We start from the raw sequence: 26,164 nt of genomic DNA on the forward strand, positions 1-26,164 counted from the left end.
TGTAATACTTTTTGTATAGGTTCCATTACAAAGTATAAATATGTAAAAGAAATATTTTTTGTTTTTGTTTAATTTGCACAGTGTAGCCAACATTACACAAACATTTTAAAAATAGTCATAGCAGTCTATGTGCCGGTAGTTAAAGCCTTTAATAATATGTATCCCCAGATAAGTATTAAGCCCTTACCAAACTACATCACCTATCATCCTAAGACCATATACTGTCACTGTTGCTGCTTCTGGTGCAGTTGGTCGAGTCCTAATCTATAGAAATGTAATTAATAAACAATGGAAATGACTGTATAAAACACAGATTACTCCGTCACACACAATAATTACATGGACTGATAACAGGTTTATAGTTCTTAGTCTTGTGTGAAGAATCCCCCGCCGCTTAATAATTGGGGACAGCCGCAAATAAGCTTTGTAGTATAAGGTTACACAAACATAATAAAAATTACTTATACGTGTAATGTGACACATGTTATTTACTCTGTAGATTCACAGTGGCGTGTAAACAACTTGTCTACGTGTAATAAACATAATTCACTGCTTCGTGGCCGGGTTCACATATATTTATATTATAGAGTCAACAGTAGTGAAAGTTGAAAACTGCAATAGTTGACCCACTTTGTAAATACCGTATATATCTATTATTTTGCATTGGGTTATAGCCTGTATTATACTCCAGAGCTGTGCTCAATATTCTGCTGGTGGAGGAGGGGGACCCCCTTAAAAAGAGAGTTTCCTAATAGGATATATGATAATGGGTTTTTCGTAAACCTTTTCACATAAAAACTAAAAAGCTTTTACTAAATCATCTTTTATTGACTCAGTTCCTGCAAAAAAACAAAGAAAATAAAACAACAACATTTGATTCACGATGACATCTCTTGGCCTGTTTTGTAAGAATCGCACCTCGCATCTAGAATGCAGAAATTGAGTGATGGGGATTGAAGGGGTACCTTCTGCTCCACGGGAGGTTTCTGTCCTCCCTGAGCTCGCCCCCTCCCATAGACTTGCATTGAGGGGGTGGGGCGTGATGTCATGAGGGTGGCGGGGCTATGACATCACGAGCTCCCAGCGCTGGCTTCTGCTCCACGTGAGGTTTCTGTCTTCCCTGAGCTCGCCCCCTCCCATAGACTTGCATTGAGGGGGTCTATTACATCACGAGCTCCCAGTGCCGACTTCTGCTACACGTGAGGTTTCTGTCCTCCCTGAGCTCGCCCCCTCCCATAGACTTGCATTGAGGGGGTGGGGCGTGATGTCATGAGGGTGGCGGGGCTATGACATCACGAGCTCCCAGCGCTGGCTTCTGCTCCACGTGAGGTTTCTGTCTTCCCTGAGCTCGCCCCCTCCCATAGACTTGCATTGAGGGGGTCTATTACATCACGAGCTCCCAGTGCCGACTTCTGCTACACGTGAGGTTTCTGTCCTCCCTGAGCTCGCCCCCTCCCATAGACTTGCATTGAGGGGGTGGGGCGTGATGTCATGAGGGGGGCGGGGCTATGACATAACGAGCTCCCAGCACTGGCTTCTGCTCCACGGGAGGTTTCTGTCTTCCCTGAGCTCGCCCCCTCCCATAGACTTGCATTGAGGGGGTGGGGCGGGATGTCATGAGGTGAGCGGGTCTATTACATCACGAGATCCCAGCGCCGACTTCTGCTACACGGGAGGTTTCTGTCCTCCCTGAGCTCGCCCCCTCCCATAGACTTGCATTGAGGGGGTGGGGGGTGACGTCATGGGGGGCGGGGCTATGACATCACGAGCTCCCAGCGCTGGCTCCAGCATTCGGAACAGTTTGTTCCAAACGCTGAGCAGCGGAGTACCCCTTTAAGCCTCACATTATGTCTCCCAAAGCTCTTCATTGTGCCGTAACCTCCAGGTCCTAACCCGGAATCCTTTAATGGAGTACTCCGGAGAAAAGTAACTTATCCCCTATCCACAGGATAGGAGATAAGTAGCTGATCGCGGGCGGTCCGACCCTGAAGTCATTTCTATGGGAGCGCCGATGCCCGAGAGCTGTACTCTGGTTTTATCGAGGCTCCCATAGGAATGAATGGAGCGTGTGCTGGCTCCTTACTGAGCTCCGGGTCCCTTCCCGTTAAAAACGTGATATCACACGCCAAATCATTAGCCTATTCAGCAACGGAGGCAGGGCATTGCTTAGGCTGCTGATTGTCTGAGGGGGCGTTTCACATCAGTTATACACCTCCCTTCCAGCTGCTATCTGTATACTGCTGCTATCTCTATGGGATCAGGATATATAGTAGTTATATACCTCTCCTCCAGCTTTATCTGTATACTGCTGCTCTCTCTGTGGTATCAGGGTATATAGTTGTTATACACCTCCTCTCCAGATCTGTCTGTATACTGCTGCTGTTATTTCTATGGGATCAGGATATATAGTAGTTATACACCTCCCTAAAGACAATGTGCACTTGAGGCACTTAAAGAGGTATTCCAGTGGAAAACATATATATATATATATTTTTTAAATCAACTGGTGCCGGAAAGTTAAATAGATTTGTAAATGTATTGTCTTGTCCACAGTGCTCTCTGCTGACACCTCTGTCCGTGTCAGGAACTGTCCAGAGTAGCATAGGTTTGCAATGGGGATTTTCTCCTGCTCTGGACAGTTCCTGATACGGGCATCAGGTGTCAGCAGAGAGCACTGTGGACAAGACAGAAAAGAAATTAAAAAATAAAAGAATTTCCTCTGTAGCATACAGCTGCTAAAATGTACTAGAAGGGTAAAGATTTTTTAATAGAAGTAAATTACAAATCTGTTTAACTTTCTGGCACCAGAGTACCCCTTTCAGCACTTCAGCCACACCCCTTCCTGACCCTTGAAAACTTGGAGAAAATCATCATTGTATAAGTTGTCACAAACCCTACAACACTAACAAAGGTTATGTTTGATGTTATTGTCTTGTCACCAATCTGATGGCTTCTACGGGTCTTATAAATATCATCTATTGGAGACATATATTAGGTCAATAGATGATTTCCTTCTCATTTACACATTGCCTTCAGGTTTAATTCAATTGAACATTTATTTGATACGGTCGATCCATCCGGTTGTTTTTTTTTGCTGGCAAAAAACAGTGTTTCTTGTCCCTCCACCTATTTCTGGGCACATGGCGGTGTTTCGGATTGATGTCTGTTCCCTAGGCAGAGCAGTCTTGGCAGGTACATAGAGTCCTGCGCTCTCTCTTCCACATCTCTCGCTCTCTCTCTCTTGCAGACCTGATTGTCATTTCAGTATCGTTAAAGACCCGCCAGGCAGGCGACACTCCCATTACACCCGGCTGCAGACAGTCATAATTCACGGCTCATTTCCCCTGTGCAGTCATTATCATGGGTGTAAAGACACAAGTCATCGTCTGCCTTCTCTTTGGTAAATTAAAAAGTAGAATCAGGTGTGTAAAACTAGCGCAGCGTGTCGGCTGCCATCGTGCTGGAAAAGACTCAACATATCCTAGTAAACTGTTATGAACAAACTACTTTGTGGTCTCCTATCTTCCTTCTTAGTGCATAAAGAGTTCATAGAACCCCTCCCTCCATTTGATCCTTCTCCATTTCGTCACCTGGCACTGGGTTGCCCTCTCTCTGAAGGAATTCTGTCGTCTGGGCATCATGCAGGTGCCCAATGAAGTCCCTAATAACTGTTTAATGCTTCACTGCTGGCGCTCGAGGAGGATTTGATGCTGCGTGGCTTCCATCAACGAGAGAGTAGAATAAAGAAAATTATACCTTTCTATGATTGCACACTATTTATAATCCTTTAATGCTTTTAAAAAGCATTGGTGTGTAATTTGTGCGATTGAATTTGTTATTGTTTCAAGGGGTTAAAAAAAGGGAGTAATTGTGAAATATTAGGTGCAGCTACAGATGGATGCTTTACTTTGAGGCTGCACTAACTGTATGTGGCCCGTGTTCTTCCTGCGCCGTAGTGCACCGTGACCATCTGGCATTTCATCTTTGTGCAGATAGGCCCAGCATTGCTTTAGTAGATATAGAGCTATAATTTCTTTATGTTGAGTATTAGTTAAATTATTTACAACAAACACACAGATTTTGGCTAAAACAAGCGGTGGTCTAATGTGTATGGAGCCACGCAGCTCTTGCATTTTTCACACGGCAGATGTAGGAAAGAGGAATCAGATTTGATAAATTCCAACCTACATGAACCTTTAATCCCATGGGAGACATGGCAATGGTTCTGACAGCAGCTTTCAACCCTCTTCCATTAAAAATACACAAAGCTGAGCTCATCTTGCATGGGTTTGGCAGAATTGGGAGAAATAGGAAAAAGCCTATGCTTTCATGGTTGCCCCCCACTGAACCATACACATGCAGCTTGGGCGCCTCAGGCAGTGGCTTATTTCTCCTGAGACAAAATGACTTTTGGTTGGCCCAAATACACATAAAATAGTTGGATGGTCCTGCAAAGAATGGTGGTGTCCAACAACAATAATATAATTTGTGTAGAGCTTGTAAGTAAAGATTTACCAACAAGATGTGCAACCAATCTCCAAAAGAGCAAATATCTGCTAAAAGAAAGAAAGCTTAGCAGAGCTACTGGAGGTCACAAAAACCTAAGGTCATGGAGATCCATAATATATCTATCTGTGAACGTCAGGTACCTGAACCTGTCAGGCATTATTACGGAGCGTGTAAAAACCCATCAAAGCTAAAAATCTAAAGAATAGGTTTGTGCGTGAAAACAAAATTCCATCATGCCTGGAACCAAGATTGAGAACTTCAAATACAGTCTCCTCATTCCAGAGAGACCCAATCCTCTCCATATACTGTACTGTACTTGCTGGAATTATACGAAGATGGCACGAGACCTTTCTTGACCTTCTATAGTGGAGTCTACAAACTGGAAATACACCAAGTCAATCATCCAGTTGTCTCCAGAGGAAAAACTGCTGAGTTTTTTTAATTTAGCAACGGGTTGTCTAACAAGATTAGAGAGAAGTGGCCTAGGCCTATTTAATTTATTGCATGTTACTGTAACAAGGGAGTAGAGTTATAATCAATTTAAGGTTATTGGATGAGAAACAAAAACACATTATCTTCCACTCAAGGTAATAGATACCAATTGGGACTCTTGTCTTCAAATGGGATTATAATCCACAGTGCGACTACATACAGTAGACCTGAGAAGACCCCTACCGATCATGACTAGTCACGGGGTACGGAATGCTTCCAATAATCTCTGTATCCTGCCCTGTTGTCGACACATGGAGAGGATTGTGATGAATTGATTGGCATCACGAGGAGTGACTTTTGATGCCGAAGGTTATCCAACTGGTCTGGTCAAGAGGTAGAATGAATGCCCCACTTGGCCAGGGCAAACATTTGATAGGTTGGTGCAACATGAACAATTCCAATTAGTGGATCATGGTGGTACAGTTAGTAGAAACTAATGATAGCTGTCCAAATGAGCATTCGCTTCAAAATTTACAGTATCACCACGATCAAGCGCGGACCGGGTTTATTGGAAGTACTCCGTACCCCGTGACTAGTCATGATCGGTAGGGGTCTTTTCAGGTCTACTGTATGTAGTTGCACTGTGGATTATAATCCCATTTGAAGACAAGATTCCCAATTGGTATCTATTACCTTGAGTGGAAGATGATGTGTTTTTGTTTCTCATCCAATAACCTTAAATTGATTATAACTCTACTCCCTTGTTACAGTAACATGCAATAAATGAAATATGTGTACGCCACTTCTCTCAAATCTTATCAGACAACCCCGGTACTAAATTAAAAAAAATGTCAGCAGTTTTTCCTCCGGAGACGATAGGATGATTGACTTTGTGTTTTTACAGTTTGTAGACTCCACTATAGAAGGTCAAGAAAGGTCTCATGCCATCTTCGTATAAGTCCAGCAAATACAGTATATTGAGAAGATTCGGTCCCTCTGGAACCATGAGACTGTATTTTAAGTTTTCTGCTTTTATTTTTCTTCAAGGCTCCAGGATGATGGAATCTTTTTTTCTCGCACAAACCTATTCTTTAGATTTTTAGCTTTGATGGTTTTTTACACGCTCCGTAATAACACCTGATAGGTTCAGGTACTGGACGTTAGAAGATAAATGTTTTGAGGATCTCTATAACCTTTAGTTTTTGTGACCTTTAGTAGCTCTGCTAAGCTTTATTTTTAGCAGTTATTTTGAAGATGGGTTGGACAAGAAAGTCTTGTTGGTCATTCTCTTTTTACTAATAAGCTCTATTTAAAGGGGTCTTCCAGTATTTTTTTTTTATTTGACTCTGCTACAGGGGCTGTGAAGTTAGTGTAGTTAATAATATAGTGTCTGTACCTGTGTGTGATGGTTTTCTCACAATTCTTCTGTGATTTTCACCCCACTTTTTATTTTAAACAGCATACGAAATGACTGTTGTCTCAGATTTTTCCCAGGTTGCAATGCGGCCGAGACCTGACATCACTAGTCTGCTGATGATATTATGGGAGGGTGTTATTGTATGCATCTCACACAGTATATTGGCCCAGGTGGATCGGAGAGGGGGGGGGGGGAAATAATAGCACAAGGAGATTAAGATGGAGTGGGGTAATGATTATCTAACCCCCCCCCCCCCTCCATCTTAATCCTATTGTGCCATTATTCTCCCCTACCTCTGATTCCCTTTTGCCATTCGTTTATGGCAAAAGGAGATTAGAAGGAGGGGGAATAATGGCACAATTGGGAGAGGGGGGGGGGGGTTGATAATGGCCGGTACCCGCGGACATGCTTTCATCCCTTTGGGGGTACAGTTGCGAAAAAGGTTGAGAACCACTGATCTAATGTGTATGTGGGCCTGTATAAAGTTGGATTTCAACATGTCTAATCTTTTTATCTCAGGGGCGATAAGCCACTTCATGAGGTACCTGGCAGTGACTAACCCCTCCTCACACATGCATGTTTTGCCAGGCCGTGTTTGTATGGTACGGTGGGGGGCAACCATAAAACCAAAGGCTTTTTCCCTTTTGAGTTGATAAATAGATTGAAGTCAGAAGATTCTTTTGGAACTCTTCTATCCTAAGTTTTTGTTTTTTTATATCATCCTTGTTCCCTGCTTCCTCATCAAAGTTCATACCTTTACATAGTTTATTCCTGTGATTATTACCTTAAAAAAAAAAAACTTTTATGGGTGCCTAAAGGCTCAAAGAGGCGTGGTCAAGGGGCCGCTGTTCACCTGGGCCACAATGCCTCTTAACTCTGATGTGACGCCTGCTTTTTAATCCATTGCCAGGGTTCTCCTGCCTATGCCGATTGCACATCACTTTTAATCCCTAACCTGTCAGATTTACCACCCATGCGGTGTAATCTCTATTCACAGCGCATGTGCAGCAAACCCTGTGTGTCAATCAACCAAGGAGCTGGCATGACATCACAGGGGAAAGGCATTGCGGCCAGAATGCCCATCGGACCCTGGGCCAACCATCTTTGATCTTTAGGCACCCATAAAAGTAATTTTGAGGGCATAAAAGCAAATATAACCTTTTGGCCTTTATCCTTTTACTAATTGCAGTTTGACTGTGCCAGCGATGTAAAGCATTGTGCCAGGCACTTTAAAGGAAATCTGTCATCAGTGTCACCTGCACTAACCTGTCAGTACAGACAGGTAGTGCTGATGACACTGAGGACAACAGTACTTACCTTGTCCCATTCCGTGCTGTGGTTCTCCGGTAATCCTATTCAGGACCTTCAGCTCCGGACCCGGCTTGGAGCATGGGTGGAGTTTAGTGACTTCACCACTGCTGTTTGCTAGCAGCGGGACCCAGCAGAGAACAGCAGTGGTGATGTCGCTAAACTCCGCCTATGCGCCAAGCTGGACCTGGAGCTGAAGATATGGAAGAGGATTCCCAGAGAACAACTGCACGGAACGGGACAAGGTAAGTACCGTTGTCATCAGTGTCACCTGCACTAACCTGTCAGTACAGACAGGTAGTTCAGGTGACACTGATGGCAATCATACTTACCTTGTCCCGTTCCATGCAGTTGTTCTCTGGTAATCCTCTTTGGTGTGTTCAGCTCCGGGCCCAGCTTGGAGCATGGGCGGAGCTTAGTGACGTCACCGCTGCTGTTTGCTAGCAGCGGGACCCAGCAGAGAACAGCAGCGGTGATGTCATTAAGCTGTTGATCGTTTTGTACAAACCGTAAGTACAAACCAACTTCTTAATGTTGACCTGATGCAAGGTCACCGAATGTGTTGAATATACGTCACTTTGGCGTCAATAACAATGATGGGCGCTTGTCTGTTTCCCTTGACAGACCCTCTTCAAGTAATGAACTCTTTCTCATAGTAAACAGGAATGTAGTAACTATTCTTCTAGCCCATCTCTATGAGGCGTTCACACACATTAGAAGTCATACCGCCGAAGCGGTCCTGCCTTGTAATTAATTCGGCTTCATTCATCCACACAATGCCCACATACAGGCGATTACGCAGCATGCTTCCCTCCTTCCTGTACAATTATATATTGGTTTTCCAATCAGTCAATTAGAAGCTTGACCTTAGATACACGAGCCCGGCTACGCTTTTAATGCCAGATAAAGACGCTTGGTACAAAGAAATGGAGGGCTAATACCAAGGAGGACCCTTCAGGGAGAGATGTGTGGCTTTCTCAGCCCTGCTTTATTAAAAAAGGGTTTTGTCTCACTTCATGATGAGGAGGATTACAATGGCTGATCCACGGCATAGACAGATTATTAGCAGTAGAAGGTCGCTTGGCTACGGGCATTGCTCATTTCACAGCCTCCGTTGCCTCAGGACTTGATTATTTTGCATACGTTCTTTTAGGGTTAGGGTCATTCATCTTGGAGTTTATCATCAGCACAACTCAGTCTGTTCTGTGTGTGTGAAATGCCTCTTTCTTACTGTGGTGGCGATGCAGGGAAATTGATTTCCAAATCTCAGACCCTCTTTAACCCCTTAAGGACACAGCCCATTTTGACCTTAAAGGACGCAGCCATTTTTTGCACATCTGACCACTGTCACTTTAAGCATTGCATGCTTCTATTTATGAATTTGATTCAGAGATTTTTTTTTCGTGACATATTCTTCTTTCACATAGTGATAAATTTTCCCCATTCTTCCTCAGCAGCAAATGTTTAAGGAAAGAAGCATTATGTATGCTAAATCTTAGCTTCCGTGGTAAATAAACCACTTTGGAGAAGACATTTTTCAGAATTAATGGTAACAAACACTTGGATCCTTGGGGTATGTTCACACGTCGGAATTTCCGTGTGAAATTCCGCACGGACATTCCACTGCAGCAGAGTCCCATTGATTTCAATGGCATTCTGCTGCACTGTTCACACAGGCACATTTCCGTGCCAATTCTTTCTGGTTTGGAAATTCCAATTCTGGCATCAAATAAGCGGACATTTTCTGACGTGTGAACCCAGCCATAAAATGTAAGCCCGGGGCTTATCCTTCCACATGTTCTTCACAGATCGATGTCAAGAGGCACAGCTGACACAACTGTATGATGCCCAGTAAAGTTCCGTGCAGCAGCCCTTTTCAGATGAAAGGGACTTGTGCACGGAAGCTTGTGACATCACTCCACGCCCTCTCCATTCACGTCTATGGGAGGGGGCGTGACGGCTAGTACATAGCCGTCACGCCTGCTCCCATAGACGTGAATGGAGGGGGCGTGGTGGCTGGCATCGCCAGTCATCGGGTATGGAGCAGAGTTCACTCCGTGCACCGAATGACAGGTGCCGGAGCGGAGATCACGGGGGTGTCCAGTGGCAGAACACTCGCGATCTAACACCTTGTCTCCTATCCTTTGGATAGGGAGTTAGATGTTTTAAGAAGAGTACCCCTTTAAACTAAGCCTCCAGTAGCAGCCCCATTGAGTTGAAATGAGAAAAGAGGAAGAGTCATAAAGATGTCTTGGAGAAAATTGACCTGTAACGAAGACCAGATTTTTTGGAGAAGCATTGATCCTATGACCACCAAGAGCCAGGATTGGCTTTATGGTTCACAACAGTATTTCAATCTAATTGCCAACTAAATGGAGGCGCTGAGTTACGTCAAGTTTGAAAAACAGGTCTTCAACTACAAGGAGCTAAAACTGTCATTCCAATCAGTCTCCAGCCTGTCTCCCGGTATTAATATTCCATTCAGGGCATTTCTGAATGACTGGAAGATTGGTTCCCCCCTTCTGTGGTGCCATCTGACAGAACATTTTAGTTTTGTTTAAAAAATTTTCCTTTCCTGGGGTGCGCAAGCAACAAGGCTCTCTCAAAAAGCGCAAATAAATGATGCAAATAGAAGCGATCAGGGGGAAAACATCAAATGGAGACAGAACATAAACACAGCATGCATTGCAGCAAACCGAGGGGAGAGCAATTACTCCGGGGAGGCGTTGGGGGGAGGGTTTGTGGAGGGAACTTTAATTGAAGCTCTTCGGAAACTGAAAGAGAAATCCTCTTTTCTGTATTTCTATTTGTTTTAAGTGTGTTTCCCCCATCTAACAACACGCCTCTCAGATGAGGAATCAAATGGAGTCAGTTAGTGGCCCTTAAAGGATTTCAGCTCCATGGTTTCATTTCATGTGCAAATTACGGTTCGAGTTATATCATTCAAGAAGATGTTAGTAGCCCTGGAAACGTTTACTCTTATAATCCTATACATGTATTTTACTTGGCCAGTGATTTCTTGCTGTTATTTCAGGCAAAAAAACATTACTTACAATATAAATGTAGAATTAGAGGACATTTTTGTTGCCTCTAATTGGTCCTATAAGATCAGAACTGGCCTAAAACCAAACTTTATTAATAATAAATCACAGTTATGTAGAGAAAAAAATAACATAAGGTATAATATACACAAACACGGGGGTACAGCAGAAATAGTAACCACATTTAGAGGGTTGGGTTGATCCTTTTCTATAACCAATTTTACATATTAGATTAAGGGTATGTTCACATGTACTGGATCTGCTGCATATTTTGTGCAGCTGATTTTGCTACCCACTAATTTTAATGGGTAGCAAAATCAGGTGCACAAAATATGCAACAGATCCTGAATGTGTGAGCGTACCCTACCCTGAACGTGCCCTACAGGGGTACTCCGAGATTTCTTTTATTTGGCTGTGTTACAGGGGCTGTAAAGTAAGTGTAGTTCATAATATAGTGTCTGTACCTGTGTTTGGTGGCTTCTCTCGGAATTCTTATGTGATATTTACACTGGATACAAAAGAGCAGCATACAAAATGAGTGTTGTCTCAGACTTTTCCCAGGATGCAGTGCGGGCCGAAACAATGCATAAGTAGTCAGGTGTTGAAAGGGAGCATGTCTGTGCTTCAATGGGTGGAGCGACTGCTGGGTGGGAAAGAGATTATTCTCCAGAGGCGCTGCAGGGAATTGTAGTTTCAAGCACAGCACGCATGAAAGGGAGACTAGCTGTGCTGTAATGGGTGGGGTGACCGATGTGTGGGAGGGAGATAACTCGCCTTCCACCTATAAACAAGGGATCCTGGGGATTGTAGTTGGAGAGAGGGCACAGAAACATGAAATAGCCAGATCACAAAAACAAGCCAGCAGTGTTATGGGGGACATAGGATATGGCCATTTACCACCAACACAAGAACGGATCCCTGGTAAGAATGTGCATTACTGTCTGGCAGGTATTTAGTAAAGTCTCCTTTAACCCCTTTAAATCTGCTCATTTTGGCTGGATAGGACAACCATCAAACATATATCTTTCATTTCTCCCCTCCTCCCCCCCAAAAGCATATGTTGGGGGAAAGAAGGGATGGGCATGTTGAATTTCCAAGTAGGCTGGTATACAGTATGTCTGTATATCTTAGTTTAATCTAGTAGACCAGTGTTTCCCTAGCCCAGTCCTCCAGTCCCACCAACAAGTCGTATTTTTAGGATTTCAGGCATGTGGAAATCTTACCGCCCGATGCCCGGGCGTCGAGTGGGCGATCCACTTTAGAGGTAGCCGGAGGGCCTATCTCTGCTTCCCTGGTGTCCACTGTGAGTAACATAGAGCCGTATGCCGTGCACCTTGCGTTCCACTGTGTAAGAGAAATGAATTTAGATCGGGAAAGAATTGTGTGTGTGTGTGTGTGTGTGTGTGAAGGAGAATGTATAGAATAGGGGATAAAGTTAGAAAAAGGTGAAAAGAGATGAAAAGGAGGAAAATAAATAAAAGATAAAAAGGAAAAATTAGGAGGAATAAATAGAAAAAAAATTGTTGAAAAGAGGAAGATGAATAAATCAAAGATAGCGAGGAATGGAAAGAAGGTATAATGAGAGGGACACGCATTGGTCCAGTTGTAGCTTCCTCAACGTATCTGGAGATGGAAAAAAGGAACATATCATCAGCATGTTGAAAAAAAACATAAGCATAAATGTATTACATGTTGGTGACATCATATTCTCTGTTTAGTCCATGCGGTTCCAATGTTTGTAATTTATGGACCCAGAATGCCTCTCATAGTTTCAGTTGTCTTAACCTGTTACCCCCTCTCCTGCCTCGGTGGATCTGTTCTAGGACTTGGAATCAAAGCTGAGCTGGTGTGTGATTGTGCGAATCAAAGGGATAGGGGACAGGAAGGAGTAAATTCTTGCATCTGATGGTGGACTTATGTTGAGAGATACGATCCCGTATCTTCTGGGTGGTTTCACTGACATGCTAAACCGCATGGACATTTTAAGAGGTACACAACATAATTAGAATCACATGTGAAAACAACGTTCAATGGAATTGATTGACCAGATCTAGGGTGATATGTACGGTCACCTTTTAAAATACTGTTACAATGTATACAATGTAAACAAGGGAATGTTCCATTCTTTTTGGGTCTTAGCAGTGTTTGTGTTGAATGTTTGAGTATGCTACCCACATCGGCCCGTACTAACTTATCTTTCATGTTTTTGGGTCTCCTGAAGCACGCCATGAAAGGGGATTTGAACTCTTCCACAGTAGGGAGTGCATTGTGGAGTTATGGCCAATGTTTTTTAATTATACCATGTATCCTGTATGCGAAAGGATGATACGAATGCACAAATGGTATATGGACCGAATTGTTTAGTGGTCTGGGGGGTTCTAGGTTGTTTGGCTTTTGGGTAACTCTCTGGGTAGCCTCTTGCTCTTAATCTGGACGATATTTCTTCACTGCGTTGTGCTTGTGTAACAGGATCGCTGACTATGCGTCTGACTCTGTGGGATTGAGATATGGGTAGTAGACTTTGTCGTCTTTTCCATGAAAATGCATAAGTTTAACAAACAAACCCAAAAAAGTGTACTGTGGTTTTTATGATGGGACTCTTTGGACATCGTGTCCTACTTCATGTCTCAGGAGGAGGAGTACAAGAGTTTCCACCACAGCATTGGAGATACACACCATAAAGTGCTGGCACGGTTATTGTTCCCGGCTTCTTGAAGAACTCTTTAGTCCGCTGTTCCGCAGTCTGACATAACAAGGAGCCTCAGATTGCATTAATCTGCACAGTAAAATGATGAACTTTCGGACCTTTAAGGAAAAGAGAAAACGTGTAGCAGCACCTGTTTAGCGATGCAGGTCTCTCGACTCATTCTGCATGTGTCGTTCACGGTCTGTTGGACGTCAGAGATAGAACGATCGCTATTTAGATTCTGCCTCTGCTCCCTCACTAAGAACTTGCTGCTAATGCACTGGAACTTCTCTCTGTCACGACTTGTACTGCAGCCTCAGACCTGTGGCCCCGCATATTAAAACGTCTGTGTTATAGTTTCCATGTTGGCATCTGTAACCGCCGATCCTAATAGAACTGGCTGTACACCTCAACTGTGCGAAAACGTATCTATCTGCGGCATCTAATCTGTTAATATCAACAACTTTTTCCCATTACAACCCTTCTGTTATACTTGACACGGTCATCGGGATCACTATGGGACATGGCGATAGATGACAAACCCAAATACATGCCACCCAGGATCAAGGTCCCAGACTAGAAGTAACTATCAACTATAATAAGTAATCCCATTCCTAACGCCCCTTTATTCCTAATCCCATCATCTCCAGCACATCTTATTTGTTCTTATCTGGTCATTTCCATTACCTGATCTTGTCATCTTCAACACCATAATTTTCAGCAATTCTCACTATTTTTAACCCTCTCCTTTTCATTACAACTAAATTTCCCACCCCTCGACTATTCCTAGTCCAGTCAACTACATCACCCCTTAACTATTCCTATCCCCATCATCTCCAGCACCCCAACTATTCCTTATCCCATCAACTATATAACCTCTTCAACCAGTTCTAGTCCCAACAACTACATCACCCCTCAACGTTTCTTAACCCCATCATCTACAGCACCCCTAACATATTTCTAGCCCCATCAACTAAATCAACCCTTGACTATTCCCAACCTCATCATCGACAGCATCCCAATATTCCCAACTCCATCATCTATAGAACCCTAACAATTCCTTGTCATCTACAGCCCCCCAATTATTCCTGTGCCCACTATCTACAGCGCCCCAACTAATTCTATGCCCACCATTACAGCACCTCAACTATTCCTATGCCTACCATCTACAGCACCCCAACTATTCCTAACTCCATCATTTCCAGCACCCCACATATATTCCTTACCCCACGATCTACAGCACACCAACTATTCCTAACTCCATCATTTCCAGCACCCCACATATATTCCTTACCCCATGATCTACAGCACACCAACTTTTCCTAACTCCATCATTTACAGCACCCTAAATATATATCTCTTCCAACCATCTAAAGCACCCTAACTATTCCTAGCTCCATCATTCACAGTACCCAAATTATATTCCTTACCCCCCCCCCCCCCCCCCGTCATCGATAGTCCCCCAACAATTCCTAACCCCTTCCTGTCCAGCACTTCATTACTTATGTCCAGCTTCTCCTTTGTTACTTTCCATAACCCGCTGTATCCCTGTTCGCCTCATCTGTGTACAGGTCTAAAATGTTATCCAGTACAGTGAGCATTGTATGCTTCTAAAGGTTTGTACAAAACATGTCTAACTGTGAAGTTATGATCATTATACCTAGAATATTAATGGCTTCTTATTGTATCCACCACCTAATTCTGCTGTGTGAGTTCTAATTATCAGGTTGTGTCTTCTTCTAGTCAGACATTTCTTCTCTTCATTATGATGACCTGTGACTCAAGGTTTGAAGAAAGGAGGGAGAAAGGGGGTTTGTGCCATTGCAGGGACTTCCAAGAAGGTAGGGGGTTAATTCCAGATGGTTCACGGCAGGAAATTACTGAAGTACCAACAAATCGGATTAATTATCCTGGCTCTGTAGTGGGAGCTGCCGCTTCTCCCGACACGTCCCCCTTCTGCTCGTGCAGAATGGTGCCGATGATGCGCAGATATCACACAAGCACTGCTGCATTTTTTTTCTCTGAAATTCGAGAATTAACAACCATAAAAGGGAATAATTAGAGAAAAAATAAAAGTTCAGTTCTAGGAGGCCCCCGTAGACAGAAGCCACCAAGGCAGCTTTGCCGTCTTGTTTCCATTTTAACATTCAGATCCCATTTGTTCTTTGTCTTCGCAACTGCACTCTTTTAGGTGTCCGTAATTTTGCGACTTTAAATTGGTTTTAGGAAAGAATTGGTGGATAAACGGTGAAGAAGACTGACACACAGGCAGAGCAGATAACAAGGTTGAGATAATGGTGGCCATTAGTAGTTGTCACCCAGCACCTGTGCAATCTTCTGTTTTATGAAAACAACCTCCATATGGATTTTATGGACCTTCTCCAGGCCTTAAGTTCTGCTAAGGTTTATGTCTGCCCAGATAAGGCCGAAATTCCCCCTGGGAAAGTTTATTATTTGCTGTAGGTCTCAGAATATAATATCTATTTTCTCTGTGCCAACTACATTGGTGCCTGAGAAGTTGTTTGATGGATCTGCCAGTGCTGCAGCTATACTTGTGCCTGCCTGTAACATGATGGGAACAATGTTGTCGCCAGCATTACATGGAGGGAATAGGATATCTGAGTCCCTGAGATTTGGGGGTTTGAGTAGAAAGTTATAATAGATGTGGGTCCCACATACGGGACGTTTAACTCCAAGTAATCCTTCAAGACAGGCATCTATGTGAATGGTCTGATTACTGCTGGGACACTTGATTTATGGAATTGCTTGGATGGGAGTAATTTTATTTGCATTCTTATGGGGTTATGAATAATCACCCGTAAATATTGTTGGTCCCAGTAAGGGTTCAAGTGTCACATGGCTGATTTTGTTATTTGTAAAGGACCTTGGGTTATTTTTATAATTATTGAGGCATATCTGGTAAAAGTTACTTATGTAGTGCAGCATAGGATATTATCAGAAAATAATGTAGAGGTTCTTGTGAATGCCTTACCTGTTTCAGCTGATGTGGCACAGAATCACAAAAATCATTTCCTTATGTTTAATACATTTCCCATGAACCCTCTGGGGAGAGTGTGGAATCTGGTCATCTAATGACCTGGCTAGACTCCAGCAACTTAAACTCATAAGGTAGTTTAGGGTCAGTTCACATCATGTGCCGTTTTGATGCGTTTTCTTATTCAGTATGCGTTTTTAGAGCAATATTACCATGAGGTGATTATGACCTATACCACAACTGTGATGTTTTATGAAGAGTTGAAATCTTCAGGGTATGTGCATTTGTAGTGCTTTAACCGCTTTTTAGTAGATTTTCTTTAAATTTTGACAATGGTTTTTGCTGTGCTTTTCCAGAATTGCTGTTAAAAAGAAAATTTTTCCTGCAATTTCAGATATAGCAGCAGCAGTATATAGATAGAGCTGGACGGGAGGGGAATAATTATTATATAACCTGATACCGTAGAGACAGCAGCAGCAGGTTACAAATAGAGCTGGAGTAAAGGTGTATAATACTATATATTCTGGTCCCATAGAGATAGCAGCAGCAGCAGCAGTATACATATAGAGCTGGAGGAGATATATATAATTACTATATAAAATGGTCCCATAGAGATAGCAGCAGCAGTATACAGATAGAGCTGGAGTGGAGATGTAGAATTACTATATATCCCGATATTATAGAGATTGCAGCAGCTGTATACAGATAAAGCTGAAGGAAAGGTGTACAACTACTATATATCCTAATACCATAGAGATAATAGCAGTATACAGATAGAGCTGGAGGTGAGGTGTATAACTGCTATGTATACTGATCCCATAGAGAACACATGCACACTTGGATTAACTGAGTGCACACGTGTATAGGAACCTCACTAGGAATACCTCTGTGACCACCAGCTGTTGAAGTTACTTGTTCACCTTAAGACTTCAGAGAACTTTAGGTCGAATGTTCTCGGAGGTATTGTTTTCTTGAACACGAGCTATATCTTTGGTTCCTGTAACCAAATGCATTTTATCCTTCATTGTGTAATCTGTCTCCGTAATTTTTCCAGGCCGACTCTCTTTCTTCACGTCTGGATCTGAGAATTTACATCGGGTGGAAAAAGTGAGCTGGGGCACCAGATATGCTATAACCATCTCATTCACCTGCAACCCAGACCACGGTATTGTGGACCCAACATGGATGTTAAACTAGATCAAGAAACCAAAAAGCCAAATGAGAATGTATCAATGCACCACTGCACCCTAAACCTGGAAACAAAACTTTGGATGAATGTACCACTTGACATAGGGTCACGTATCCTATTCTTGGCCTTACATGAACATAACAAAGACATAAACACTCCTTTATGGGTGTATCAGTGCAAACAAACCCCCCCATTGTATATGTAACATTCTATGAGCCGCGTCTGGTTAGTACCCAGCATGAACTCTTGAACATTTCTTCTCAACCGTAATCATAATATTATTAATCTAATTCATATTAGACCGAATCAATGAAAATGAAGTCTTCATTGAATCAAGTTGTGGGGGTTCTTCTCTGTTTTACAGTATGGTCATGCCCATGGTGCTAATGGTTTAGGCAGAGTTCTACACATCTGTTCCTTACAATATAACCTTATTCCTTGGTGGGACACTGGAGTTTGGGTTACTTTGGCGATGCCTGTTGATTCATTGTGATTCATTCATGATTATTGGGGCAGCCATCTCGCCTGTAGTGCTATACAGATCAAGTTCCAGCAGCCCCCTCCTTATCATCACGGACAGGAAGTCTCAGCTATATATAAGCCCCAGTGGCCTTAATGAATACTGCAAGATTTCCGGATTATTTAATAATAAAAGGAAAATGTGGAAAATTTGAAGAAATATCACCAAAAATTCTTTAAAAAAATGTTTAACATTAAAATATTGATGTAATCAATAGGTCATTTTCTGATGACGCATTTTCTTTGTTATGTTAAATCCGAGGGGCCGTAGAGATCACACCCCTGACATTAAGCCCCACCCACTTTGATTTAAATAATGTTGTCAGTGGCTTAAAGAGGTGAAAAGTCAAAAGGTTTTTTTTGCCATGAGTGGTTTTCACCTGTCATCTTTTAGCTGAAGATAAATGGCTTAATGGTATAAGTCATGTACTTTAGGGCATATTTTGGGAAGGTGAGGATGCTTTTTAAAGACTAATTCTAAATTATAGTATTAGGCAAAATAAAGCCTTTAGCTGTGGCAGACCTCCGCTCTGACAATTACCGTGCATTATGATTTAGGCGGTAAAAGGTGATTTTGGTAAAGAGTCCTCTTAAATGATTAAAATAATGAAACATAATTATGTGGATTGGTAGAAATGTCATCAGTGCAAAGAAGAACAGCGCACAAACTTCAGAAAAAAATTATAAATCTGATAAAATACGTGTTTCACTACATTGGTAGCACGTTTTTATTCTCATATTATTCATAAGAGAAACTGGATGGGAACATTCACCATATATTTTGGACTGCAAACCTAGAAGATGCACCAATGGTTAGGCATCAGTAACTTTCAGAGTGATTTCAGGTTTCGGAGGAATTACAGAAATAAAATAATGTCCCTGCAGGTCTTGGGTAGTTTGGGGGTTAATGCCACCATCCTTGATGGCCTAGGGTAAAAGAGAGGTTGATATCTTCTTCTCTGGTGGACAAGGTCAGTAGAGGGCTTACTGCCACCATCCTCTGTAGTCTAGGATGTTGGAAGGGATAATTCCACAATTCTTGTAATTCCACCATTCTTGTTGGTCTACAGAATTTAAAGGGTTAATGTCTGCTTCTCTGGAGTTCTAGGGTAATGTTGAGATTAACACCACCATCATTGATGGTCTAGGGTAATAGAGAGTTTAATATCTTCTTCCCTGGTGGTCCAGGTCAGTAGAGGAGTTACTGCCACCATCCTCTGTGCTTTAGGATTTTGGAGGGGGTAATTCCACCATTCTTGTAATTTTGCCATTCTTGGAGGTCTACAGAAATAAAATGGTTAATTTATTTTTCCCTGGAGGTCTAGGGTAGTATTGGTGTTAATACCACCATCCTTTATGGTCTAGATTAATAGAGAGATTAATGCCTTCTCTGGTGGTCCAGGTCAGTAGAGGCCTTACTGCCACCATTTTTGTGGTCAAGGATATTGGAGGGGGTTATTCCAACAGTCTTGTTGGTCTACAGAAACGAAATGGTTAATATATTTTTACCCGGAGGTCTAGAGTAGGGTCGGAGTTAATACCAACATTCCTTATGGTCTTGGTCAATGTCTTCTTCTTTTGTGGTCCAGGGCAGTAGAGGGGTTAATGCTTTATTCACCAGTGATCTCTGGTATGTGAGGTGTTAATATCCGCTTCTCTGGTTTTCTGTATTTTATTTATCTTTACTTGCACTCTACCCAGTTGAAAGCTGCTCACAACCAACGGAGGGCTCCTTTAAGAAAGGACCAGAAAATTGTAACCTCGTCTTGAATGTTTTAACAAGATGGAGATGAATAGCAGCCAGGAATGCCAGATAGTTCTGAAGTTATTGATATAGAAAACTGCATTCCATCATTTTATCCCCCAAAGGATCCAGCACTGATTTACAGAACTCAATAGACATTTAAATGTCCCTGTATCTTATAATGTAGCCGAGGAGAGAGGCATTCTTCTGTGAATCAAGTAGAAGGTGTCTTCGTATGAGCGCGGCTCCTCTGGATTACAGCTCTGGGTTTAATGATATTCTGCAGTAATAATTAACGTACCTAGAGTAGTGAGTTGTATGGACTCACTATTACCTGCCTATTCAGAGTACAATGGCCATTCTTAATCCAAGACAAATTACATAAACGGCTAAAGCACAGATGTAAAATATACTACCACTATAATACTGACTCCTATATACAAGAATATATCTACTATAACCCGGCTCACGGCTGTTTGGCTGTGTCTCCCGATGTTCGTGCTCGTATGTCTGCACTGTTGAAATAAAGGAAACGTTTTTACTGCATCCCGGTGAATGACGCATGTTTGAAAGTTTACTCTAAGGGACTGGGAACCCAGTGGAAAAGCAGTAATTCAGTGTTACCTACGGACTGTCTTGCTAATTAACTCCTTGCCTGCCAGCAATAGGAGTAGTCCATTCACAGGTGTATCTGAGGTAACAGTGCCGACCGAACTGTTTCTTGCAACCATAGTATATCTACTATAATACTGACTCCTATATACAAGAATATAACTACTATCATACTGACCCCTATGTACAAGAATATAACTACTATAGTACTGGTTGATATGTACAAGAATATAACTACTATAATACTGATTCATATGTACAAGAATAAAACTTCTATAATACTGCCCCTATGTACAAGAATATAACTACTATAATACTGCTCGATATGTACAAGAATATAACTTCTATAATACTGCTCGATATGTACAAGAATATAACTATTATAATACTGCTCCTATATACAAGAATATAACTACTATAAAACTGCCTCCTATATACAAGAATATAACTACTATAATACTGCTTCTATATACAAGAATATAACTACTATAATACTGTCTCCTATATACAAGAATATAACTACTGTAATACTGCTCCTATATACAAGAATATAACTACTATAATACTGATTCATATGTACAAAAATAAAACTTATATAATACCGCTCCTATGTACAAGAATATAACTACTATAATGCTGCCCCTATGTACAAGAATATACCTACTATGATACTGTCTCCTATGTACAGGAACATAACTAGTATATTACTGCCCCCCTATGCCCAAAAATATAACTACCCCTATATACAATAATATAACTATATAAATAACATATAGTATCAAATAGGTTGTGGTTCCCACAGACCCCTTTTCTGTTGGGTGATACCGCTCACAGTGCAAAACATCTGTTTATGGACTTTCTTATTGTTTGCAGGACCCTGGGAACATACTTTGTGCGGCTCTTCAGATTTAATTTCATGGTAATTATGTGGGACTTAGATTTATGAAACTGCCAATAAACATTTCCTTTTATTATAAGGGAAAGAAACTGTACATGAGAAACATTTAAGGGTCAGAATATTTTATTGTATACTTTTATTTCTCCCAAAGTACCCAAAAACAAACAAACAAAAAAAAAACAGCACAGCATCAGTGCAATAACATCAAACAAAGAAGGAATACAGTAAAAGAGAATAATAGGAGAGTAATGAAAAGAGAAGGAGAGAGAAAGGGAGGGAATCATTTTGGGGGGGGGGGGGGGGGACAAGAAAGACATGGGAACAACATGGGAAACACAAGACTAAAGTACAAGTAAATCACAAGACCCACACCAGTGACAGGGGTAATGGGAGAGAAAGGACAGGGACTTAGCCAAAAGACCAGGAGAGGTGGCTAAGTCGTGCAATAAGGCACAGTATTCAGGAGTCTCCTGCTAGGCAGACCAGTTAAACCAGGTCATCGTAAACTGATCCGTGCGGTGATAAAGATGAGCAGTGAGCTCCACCATGCACTGTATGTCCAGGATCTTTGTGAACCATAACCATAGAGGGGGGATTTCCAGGGCGGGCCCTAGCCGCATTGACCAGATGACATAGGATAAATTGTCGATAGGTCAAGAGTGGTTTATTGGAGAGGTGAAAAAGACAGAGAAACAGACATTCCCAGAACACATGCAAAATTGATCTAGGATGTCCGAAACCTCTCCAACAAAGAGGCGAGGTAGCAAGGAATATTTTGAGGAGGCAAGTCGGTACCCACACGTTCAAAGCACTTTAGGTGTGTCCTGTTACAGGGAGGGAAGCAGATGTTATTTCAGCATTCATGAGATGAGCTGGGAGAGGCAACTCTAAAACCTGTCAGTTCCTTCTCTCGGGGTCTGAACAAACATCAAAGTTGTTCACATTTCTCCAGGAATTTTATTGTAATGGCTGATACGCTTCACATCGATCCTCGGTTTTTCAGGCAAGCATATACAGATGACTAAGTGACTGCATTGTAGGCAAAGACTATAAAAACAGGCCTTCAGAACCTATTAATTGCGTATTGTGACAATAAGTAAAAGGCTACAGAAGGGAATTCCAAAGGAATAGGAAATATAAAGGTGCCTAAAAGCCATGTTTTACTGGTCCATTGCTTGTGTTATTGATTTTTATAAAGAATACTTGAGAAGATCACAGGAAGCTTACTTGAGGGCACAAAGTCATGTTGTGTAACCTTGTACAAGATGATGTAAAAAAGGCAACACTCTTCAATAAAGTGACAAACAACTGTTCTACTATAATAGTGACACCTACAGTAGAGATACAAGGCTAACACACCCTTTTAAAATGCCAGGTCCTTGTTTAAGAACAAGGCAAAGATAATGTCAGAACTTTCTCAATCTTTTAATGTGACCTATAATGTCAACAAATAAGGGGGGGGGGGGGGGAAATAATAACACACTATAACCTGAGTGCACACCCTCTCATAACTGGGGATAAGACTATGTTCAGAATTAACCAGTCAGTTCAAACTCGTGTTATATAAGTCATGGCATACCAACCATCTTTGAATGTATACCCTGCGCCTGCTCCCAAGCTGAGTGCTTTATAGCTGATAGCCTGATTGTAATGTAGGAAGTCACCAATCAAAGTTGGTCACAGCATCCAAATGTGTTAAAAAACATTGCCGATTAGCTCAGGGGAGCTGGTCACCGCAGAAAAATCATGTTGTCCCAATCCGATCAAAGGACAGCCAGATGGTTCCTATCTGCCTCCATTAATCCAGACAGCCTTAGCAGCCTGGAGCAATATAGCACAGATAACACTGACCAATGCTGCTCTATAGCACAGTGTATTCAGTCGAAAGATTACATATAATAGTCTCCTATGGGGACTAGAAAAATAGTGAATAAAATGTGAAAAAGAAGTTATGTGGTGAATAAACATAAATGTATGTGGTATCTCTGTGTATGTAAGTGTACTACTATAATACTGCCTCCTATGTACAAGAATATAACTACTATAATACTGCTGCTATATACAAAAATATAACTACTGTAATACTGCCTCCTATGTACATGAATATACTATAATACTGCCCCTATATACAAGAATATAACTACTATAATACTGCCTCCTATATACAAGAATATAACTACTATAATACTGCCTCCTGTATACAAGAATATAACTACTATAATACTGCTCCTATATACAAGAATATAACTACTATAATACTGCCTCCTATGTACAAGAATATAACTACTATAATACTGCCTCCTGTATACAAGAATATAACTACTATAATACTGCTCCCATATACAAAAATATAACTACTGTAATACTACCTCCTATGTACATGAATATACTATAATACTGCCCCTATGTACAAGAATAAAACCACTATAATACTGCCTCCTATGTACAAGAATATAACTACTATAATACTGCTCCTATATACAAGAATATAACTACTATACTACTGCCTCCTATATACAAGAATATAACTACTATAATACTGTCTCCTATGTACATGAATATAACTACTATAATACTGCCCATATGTGCAAGAATATAACTACTATAATACTGCTCCTATATACAAGAATATAACTACTATAATACTGCCTCCTATATACAAGAATATAACTGCTATAATACTGTCTCCTATGTGCATGAATATAACTACTATAATCCAAATGTAAAAAGAAGATCAACTGGCACTGCTATAATATCCCTGGGGTTAGGCAATCCCCAACTCTTCAGTGCAGCACATTCACTTATAATAAGCCTCAAGGTGGTACTCAGCACAATAATGTCTACATGTCTTCAAATACAGCAAAAAATGTAGAAAGAAGGCAGCGGCAGCTCACCAATTAAAGCAGGGCTTCTTTATTTTCAGCGGGTTGACATACAGGTGTAAGTTAAAAAAATAAAAAAAAACTTACACCTGTATGTCAACCCGCTGAAAATAAAGAAGTCCTGCTTTAATTGGTGAGCTGCCGCTGCCTTCTTTCTACGTTGTTTGCGATAACTACTATAATACTGCCCCTATGTACAAGAATATAACTGCTATAATACTGCCCCCTACGTACAAGAATATAACTACTATAACACTGCCCCCCCCCCTATATACAACAATGTAACACATCACAATTATTTTCTTTCAAAGAAAGACAGCAGTACAAAACAATGAACGAGTAGAATGTTCTAAATATAAACAGATTGTATTATGGAGGGAACAGTGTTGTAGAAGCACTGAGGAGTAAGGCATTATCCTTTATTCTGCTCTTCCTTTCATCTTAATATATTTTCCTGGCTGACTAAGTGACATAATTTTTTCTTTCCTGTTTTATAAATAGAAAAAATTATTATAATTGATTCCTGAGTAATAACCAAAGAAGACATGTTCCTATTGAATAAATACTTTTACTCCAGACATATGCCGTCATGCATTCAATTTTCTGAACATATAGCTGCCCCTTTTGTACAACAATATAACTACTGTACTATTATACTGCCTCCTATGTACAAGAATATATCTACTATAATTCTGCCTCCTATGTACAAGAATATAACTACTATAATACTGCTCCTATATACAAGACTATAACTACTATAATACTGCTCCTATATACAAATATATAACTACTATAATACTTCCTCCTATATACAAGAATATAACTACTATAATACTGCCCCTATGTACAAGAAAGTATCTACTATAATACTGCCTCCTGCGTTACAAAAAAACTACTATAAACCTGCCTTCAATGTACTACAATATGACTTCTATAATACTGCCCCCTATGTACAAGAATATAACTGCTATAATACTGGCCCCTATGTACAAGAATATAATTACTATAATATTGCCTTATATTTACAAAAATATAACTACTATAATACTGCCTACTCTGTACAAGATGATAACTACTATAATAGTGCCTCCTATGTAGAATGTTGCGGTGAGTGTTCCGGCCACTCTCCTCCTTCCTCTGGCGGGTCCGGGATTCGCATCGCGGGACGTGCCCGCATGCAAATCTTAGGCCATCACTTACCCCTTGCTCCTGCTGGCTTCTCCGCTGCTTCTGTTCCCCGGCATCCTGTCTTTTAGAGGGCCAGTGCGCCCTTAATTATTGTTTGCACCTCTCCCTTCTCTATAAGTTTGTGCACCTCCCACAACCCCTTTCCATATCTTTATGTGCCCTGTGCCCAAGAGAAAGTGTTACTGTGTTTAGCTCAGCCTATGTTCTGACCTGCTCCGTGACCTGAACTTGCTTCTGTGCCGCCTGCCTGTTGACCTCCTGTTAGGTTTCCTGACCACGCATCTGTGCCGCCAGCCCTGACCTTCTGCTTGTCCTGACTACGAGTTGGCTCATCCATCCAGTGCTACGTTTCATCTCAACAGCCTGTGTGGACGAGTCGTACCAGGGGTAGCGACCTGGGTGCCACCTGCCGCAGCAAGTCCTTCCCGCTTTGCGGCGGGCTCTGGTGAAAACCAGCGGTACCTTAGACTCCGCTCCCTGGTGCGGCCCACGTCATCTTCCACACATGCATACATACATACATACAACACTCTGTGAGTGTTACATACAAGAATATAACTACTATAATACTGCCTCACATTTACAAGAATAAAACTATTATAATACTGACCTCTATGTTCAAGAATATAACTACCATAATAATGCCTTCTATGTACAAGAATATAACTACTATAATTCTGCCCCTATATACAAGAATATAACTACTATAATACTACCCCTATATACAATAATATAAATACTATA

The 26,164-nt window shown here is 41.5% G+C and overlaps 2 protein-coding genes across 18 annotated transcripts in view; one reads left to right on the plus strand and one right to left on the minus strand.

The window, feature by feature from the left end:
- OGFOD3 (2-oxoglutarate and iron dependent oxygenase domain containing 3) overlaps positions 1-26,164 on the plus strand; it is a 452,864-nt gene that overhangs the window by 74,207 nt on the left and 352,493 nt on the right. For 2 of the 17 annotated variants that reach the window (XM_056550512.1, XM_056550516.1), the window contains exon 9: positions 17,443-20,200. The exons of 14 other annotated variants lie outside the window; for them this stretch is intronic. In XM_056550512.1, coding sequence (XP_056406487.1) covers positions 17,443-17,585 — 143 coding nt within the window. In that variant the 3' untranslated portion in view covers positions 17,586-20,200. Of the gene's footprint in view, positions 1-17,442; positions 20,201-21,325; positions 21,372-22,302; positions 22,772-26,164 lie in introns of those variants that run through there. One more of the 17 variants, XM_056550513.1, reaches the window with a different exon arrangement.
- Positions 24,414-26,164, minus strand: part of LOC130297723 (urotensin-2 receptor-like) — a 47,365-nt gene continuing 45,614 nt past the window's right edge. Inside the window, exon 3 of the mRNA XM_056550511.1 lies at positions 24,414-24,718. The gene's annotated coding sequence lies outside the window, so the exon portion shown is untranslated. The remainder of the gene's footprint in view (positions 24,719-26,164) is intronic.

The sequence above is a fragment of the Hyla sarda genome, chromosome 13, assembly GCF_029499605.1.
Source record: "Hyla sarda isolate aHylSar1 chromosome 13, aHylSar1.hap1, whole genome shotgun sequence".
Taxonomy (NCBI): domain Eukaryota; kingdom Metazoa; phylum Chordata; class Amphibia; order Anura; family Hylidae; genus Hyla; species Hyla sarda.